This window comes from Humulus lupulus, chromosome 4 (assembly GCF_963169125.1).
Source record: "Humulus lupulus chromosome 4, drHumLupu1.1, whole genome shotgun sequence".
NCBI classification, from domain to species: Eukaryota; Viridiplantae; Streptophyta; class Magnoliopsida; order Rosales; family Cannabaceae; genus Humulus; species Humulus lupulus.
The window spans coordinates 239751948-239758600 of NC_084796.1; the positions used below are offsets into that span (position 1 = coordinate 239751948).

A 6653-nucleotide genomic window follows, 5' to 3' on the forward strand; every position below is an offset into this window, starting at 1 on the left:
CCACAAATATATGTGTGAATCAATTCTAAGACATCTGAAGATCTGTTGGCACATAATCTCTTAGTTTTGGTTTGTTTTCCCTTGATACAATCGACACAAACATCAAAGTTTGTGAAGCCAAGAGACTCTAAAATGCCATCAGACACAAGACACTCAACTCTACCTTTTGAGATATGACCTAAGCGCTTATGCCATAATGACGTTGAATTTTCCTTATTTAATTTGCGTTTAGTACCACGTGATTCCACATGCAAGGTTTCATTATAGGATGCAATTGTTTCTAGCAAATAAAGGTTGTCATAAGCATTCAAGTAACCAGTTCCAACAACATTTGAATTTAAAGACAAACTAAATTGATTGTTTCCAAAAGAACAACAATATCCAAATTTTTCCAACAAAGAAACAGAAACTAAATTCTATCTAAAAGATGGTACAACAAAAGTGTCTTTCAAATCCAAAAAAAAAACCAGTTCCTAACAACAACCTAAAATTTCCAATTGCTTCCACTTCCACCGATTTTCCATCACCCACAAAGATGTGTCTTTCATGATCACTTAGGTTTTGGTAGCTCAGACAACCCTGCATAGAAACACTTATGTGAGTAGTAGCACCAGAATCTATCCACCAAGTGTTCCTAGGTACTGAAGCTAAATTAACCTCAGAACAGACCAAAGCAAGAATCATACATTTCTTTGCACGCCATGCATGATACTTGGTACAATCTTTCTTCACATGTCCAGACTTGTTGCAAAAGAAACAACCATCTGAATCCTTCTGTTGTTTCTTTTGGGCTGGACCCTTAGCAGCTTCATTCTCAGATTTCCTTTTCTTGCCCTTATCTTTAGGAGCAGTGGCCAAGTGAGCACTTTCAATTTTGTCCTTTTTCAACCTTTCTTCCTCTTGCCACAATGAGAAATGAGCTCATTGAGAGTCCATTTATCCTTTTGACAATTGTAACTAATTTTAAATTGGTTAAACTGTGCAAGAAGTGTTAACAAAACCAAAAGTACAAGCGCATCATCAGAAAGCTCAATCTTAAGTGTCCTAAGTCTTGAGACAATATGTTGCATTTCCATAATGTACTCCCTTATATTTCCTTGACCCTTATACTTCAGGGTCATCAAAGAATCAAGAAGTGTTGTCATTTCAACCTAATCGTTTTTAGCAAAACGCTCCTCAATTTGTTCAAGGAAATTCTTGGCCTTAGTAATCCCTTCAGATTCTGTGCCCCAAAAGGCTTCTGGGATGTTGTGTTTCATAATCATTAAACTCATGCGATTTGAATGATCCCACCTCTCAAAATCCGTTTTCTCATCACGAGTGCTTTCCTCAGTGAGAGGTGCAGGTTGTTCATCCCTTAATGCATGATCTAAATCCATACATCTCAGAACTATTAGTAAGTTCATTTTCCAATCCTTGAAATTGGTCTCATTAAGCATAGGAATATAATTAATATTAGCAGATATTGAGGCAGCAGAAGATGAACTAGCTGAATATATAAAACAAAACAAACAAAATAAGCTCACATCAATATGGATAATCAAATAATAAATTCAAAAATTGTTTAATCCCATCTCAAGTTACCAGGCACACCATTAATATTAAGTCTTTGGACATTAATATTAACTGTAAGTAGTACTCTTGTTGTAGCAATCAAACATTGACAATATATTATGTCAAACAATAAATCAATCTTTGGATTAACATATTGCTCACACAAGATACTTTACAATTGTCACACATTTATCACCACGGGTATGAATGAAATTTAGCCAAATATTAACTCACATTTGGGTCAGTTAATAAATGCATGAAATACATACACACAATTATCTTGATATTTTAATTAAATTAATCTACACAAAAGAGATCACTTTGGTGATATTTTGTTTCAATTAATTATTTTAAAATATTAGATATTCTTGATAAAATTCAAAACCAAAATTTGAATTTTATTGTCACTTAAATGTATATATATTAACAACATTGTATAATATATATTTACAAAAATAAAAAGAGTCGTACCATGTATATACATGTTGACCCAAGATTTGGCCAACTGACACGGAGTCAAAATGTGATTGATGTGGATGAATGTATAGAGAAGAACGTATGGCAAAAACAGTAAATCACACAAGAATTTTTATAGTGGTTCGGCCCCAGGATCTGGTAATGACCTACGTCCACTTAGACTAATATTGATATAAGAATCGGAAGAGTGATCAAAGAACTAGGGTTCAATGAGTTTCACCAACCTCTGAAGAACAATACAAGTTTACTAGGAGAATTACTATAGTTTCGAATGATTCAAAAGCTAAAAGTCCCTCCCTTGAGCTATCTCTTGCTATTTATAGGCTCAAGGGGGGTTACAAAAGATTGTTACAGATATTCTCCCCTGAATAATCGGGTACTCAGGAGATTGAGTGAGATAAATTCGAGATTACAAAGATCTTCCCATAAATATTGCTTTGTCCACGGAACCATCGACCAGACTAGTCGTGGGTAAGACGGGCTTACCCTGCTTCTACTGTGCCTTCTGGTCGATACTCTAGCAGACGCTTCCAGGTGTCAGCCACGTGTCAGGGATTACGTGCCACGTCATCAATGCTAATTTATTGGATAACATTTGCCCCCCAAAGTTTATTTACTACGAACAGTAAATAAACTTTTGAACGAACGACTCTTCGGTAACCCCACCTGACGTGTCAGAACTCTTCGTGTGTTCTTGAAAAAAGCAACCCACTTCTGTCTAATCATGCCTTTTCAGTTCCCCAGAAATGATTTCGACGGCCATCCTGTTTCCCCATACTTTGAAAAAGGAAAACTAATGATTACACTTTTTTAATATCAGAGACAAACTTATATAAGACCGTCGAAGCCTCCCTTTTCTTTTTACGCACGCCATTGTTTTTGCAGAAAAACCCTAAAAACCAGAGCTTTAGACTTCTCCAGAGACCGTTTTCCTGCACTTCCAAGACTCAGACCGTGAGCTCCTTGATCTCCGAAGACCTTTCTTCCACCTCCACGATCACTCTTCTTGGTAAGTTTTCAAAATCCCATGCTTCTAATTTCTCGTGGTGCATGCTTCTGATGGTGGACTATTTAAGTTTTTCTGTTTCTGGTTTAAGGTGCTTGTAGACAGAAGGTTTTGTAGGCAAAGTAGAGTTACGAGTTAGTTTAAAATCCAGGATCATGCTTTTTAGGACGTAAAATCGAAGTAAAAATTCGATCTTTAAGCCAGTAGAAAAATAAATTTTTCCCGCCCTAAGGGGAGTTGAAAAAGCTTTCCTAGAAAAACTTTTTACTTTCACCCTTTGATCCGTTTTTCAAACTGTTCGTGTAGAAAGATTTAGCTTTTTGTTAGAATGTTGTTGTATAAAAGCCTAACTTTTATACTCAATCAGCGTTATTCTAAAAAGCTTTTTAAAGTTTTACATCCTCACCTCCCCATTCTTCTGTTTGCAGACTTTAATGCCAGATTTGTGGGGAGGTGAAAGACCCATCGACGACGACCTTCTCGCCCAGCTGCTCGAGGGAGAAGAACAACCAGTTGAACGTGTCCACGAGATTCCTTTCTCGCGATCCTCTTCCAGACCCCATCCTTCCTCTTCAATGGCCCGCTCCAAGTCTACTGGCAAGAAAAGACCTGAGTCCGAAAGCAACCCAAATTCTCCTGCCCAGCCTGATTCGCAGGCTAGGGTTCCCTCGACCAGTGGTCGAGAAAATCTCGTTCCTGACCCTAATATCCAAACTAGGGCCCGCCCTCGCCATCGGAATCCGCCTGATGTCGAGTGGTATACTTCCCCAGCCAGTCTAGTGACCCCTCGAATGGTCGCTAACTGCTTCAGGAAATTCCCCCTCATGGGGGTTACTATTATACGCCCTACCGCAGACCAGAGGGCTAACCTCCTAGGAGGTGCGAACAGCGCCTGGTCCCGGTATCACATTGAGGCGGGAGCTTACCTTCCTCTTCATCCCTTTTTTGTGGGGGTGGCCAATTATTTTGGTGTCGCCCCCTTCCAAATAACTCCAAATGGATATAGGATGCTGGCCGCACTCTATATCCTGTATAAACTTAACAAATGGCCAGAACCTTCGCCCCACGAGGTCAACTATCTTTTTGACCTCAAATCTAAGCCACAGCACAACGGGACGGGCTTCTTCCACTTCTGCCACCAGGAGACCAGCCGGACGTTCCTGAGTGACACTACCCATATATCAAACGTGGGGCACTACAATAAGGAGTATTTCCTTACTCCAGACATAACCAGCAACAATTTGGCCTTCGCACGAGGAGGTAAGAACTTGCCTTTGACTGGTCGATACTTTAACCTGGGGTGTCTTCTTTCATTTTTCTCAGACTGTAATCTGTTTTTTCAGGCCCTTGGTTACGTCCGACCCCAACACCAGACATGGTGTTGAGGTCCAACACTCTGGCCAGGACGTCTGACGTAGCAAAAAGTGTCAAGACCCTGATAACTGAAACAAACTTGAGGTTGTCTGGCCTCCTGGCTCCTCGCCATGAAAATAGAGGGTCCGTGGTGGACGAAGCCGCTGCCGAGGGGATTCCCGAGCAGCAACCTCCTGTGCCTCCTCCCCAGAGGAGGCCAACGGGGGTTACAATCAGGGAACCCATGGGTAGCCCTTCCGCAGAAAAGCATTCTGCTCCCTAAGGCAAGGGGAAAGAAAAGGCCAAAGAGCCTATTGTTGACTTGGGTGAATCTTCTGACGATAATGGTAAATTTATTTCGCTTTTAAATGGTTTGCCAATTCCCTGTCACTTGTTTGACGGGGATGGTAACTTTACATATGCTCCAAATCTAGGGCCAGACTTCTTCATGTCAGATAATGAGTATATGACTAATAGAGTCAATAGTGTAGCGACCAATAGTTGTAGCTCGGGTATTTACTTTGTTACCTCCTTTCAGTTGTATAACATACTTTCACCTACCTATTTTCTTATTAACTTGCTGTGTTTACCTACATGCAGATATGTCTACTCCCAACATCTTCGACATGTACCAGGCTGAGGATGAAGAGGAGGTTCCTCAACTCCAACGGAAGCCTAAGAAGAGAACTGGTGAATCCAGCCGAGGCCCTCCAGCCAAGAAGGGTCGAATAGAAGACCTTCCTCAGGACGCGCCAACTGGGCAAAATCCTGCGCCAACAGGGCAAACTTCTACCCCTCCTCCAGTTCTTTCCGAGCAGCAGACTACCCCTGCCCCGTCGAATCCTCCAGCCGCGCCTGCCAGAGAGCAGCCTACTCGTGAAGAAGCTCTTGGGGCCAAACTTATGAGCCGTGCCATTCGATCTACCAGGGATCGTCTCGATCGCATCGGCAAAAGCGACCGTGTTAGAGGTGCAATGGTCGAAGCTGAAGACATGCCCGTCGATCAGATCCTAAACAGGACTCTGAACGAAATCTCCAGCGTAAGTACTTCTTTGTATTTCAAGCTTTAGTCTTTTAGTCCTCATGATAAGTTCTAACTTCTTTTTGCTTTATTTACAGGCCTTGCTGTCTGCCACTACTGCTCGTACCCGCGCCCAGGCTTACCTCGATTAGGCTAAGGCAAAGGCCATCGAGAGGTATCAGGTGAAGGCGGCCGAGGAGCTTTCGGCTGCTGAGGCTCGGCATGCTAAGGAGTTGGAGGCCATGGTCCGAGAAAGGGATGCTGCGGTGACCAAACTATCAGAGGCTGAAGCCGCAAAAGATGTCGCGGTGAAGTTGAGGCAGCAGTATCGAGAGTCCAATCAAACCCACCTTCGCGAGATCAAGCATTTGGGAGAGACACTCAAGTCCAAGGAGGAGGCTATTGTCACTCTCGGGGGCAAGGTGAAGCGGTTGGAGCTTGACAACTCCAAGAATCTGGAAAAGTACAAGAGGACGACACTCCGATGTTTCTACAATTTCTGGAAACACAATCAGGATGCTGACTTTAGCTACCTTTCAGAGGAAGTCAGAACTGTGGAGTTGGCTCGATGCGCTACCCAACTGGCCGAAGAGGAGGTAAGAGCTGCAATCCCCGCCTCTCCAAGCGTCGCTGGTGAAGAAGAAGAAGTTGTCGAGGACGCGACCAACCAGGATGCTGCCCAGGACCCTCCGGCCCCGAATGCCTCTTAAAATTTTCTCTTATATTTTTTCTTTCTTTTTGGATATACGACCTACGGGTCGTGATGTAAAGACAATAGTTTCTTTTTAAACTTTGCTGCACGGGCAGTAAATCTTTTTTCTTTTACTTGAACAGTTCTTGATGCTATAATATCTCTATTTATAACACTTGTCCGTATGACCGAATTTAGCATAGCACTTTGGCATGATTTAACAAAACATAAATTTTGAAAAATACTCTAAGTACTGTAGCATGCTTTCACTCATTTTGTTCATGTGTTTACATACCTTGCGAGTATGCTTCGCTATCGATGTGCCTTATATGCCCCCCAAGTGATCGAGGAGCTTTAGGTCCTTGGTCACTTGCCTTGACCGTGGCCTGTTCGAACATTCCTGTTCGTACAAAAAAAAATGATACTTGTAATACAGCAAAACAACACACGTAATGAACAAATACTTGCAAATGTAAATTCACAATGGTTGGCAAGAATGACTGGCTGCGCACAGTCCCTTATAATCTCGTATTAAAAATGGACTAAACATG

General features: G+C 42.0%; 1 protein-coding gene across 1 annotated transcript; it reads right to left on the reverse strand.

The window, feature by feature from the left end:
* Window positions 1–1151: 1151 nt before the first annotated feature.
* LOC133833063 (uncharacterized) lies at window positions 1152–5018 on the reverse strand. Its single transcript, XM_062263321.1, has 2 exons — window positions 4985–5018; window positions 1152–1489 (listed from the first exon to the last, which is right to left on the reverse strand). The coding sequence occupies exons 1-2, from the start codon at window positions 5016–5018 to the stop codon at window positions 1152–1154; spliced, it is 372 nt and encodes a 123-aa protein (XP_062119305.1).
* Between the last annotated feature and the right edge of the window lie 1635 nt (window positions 5019–6653).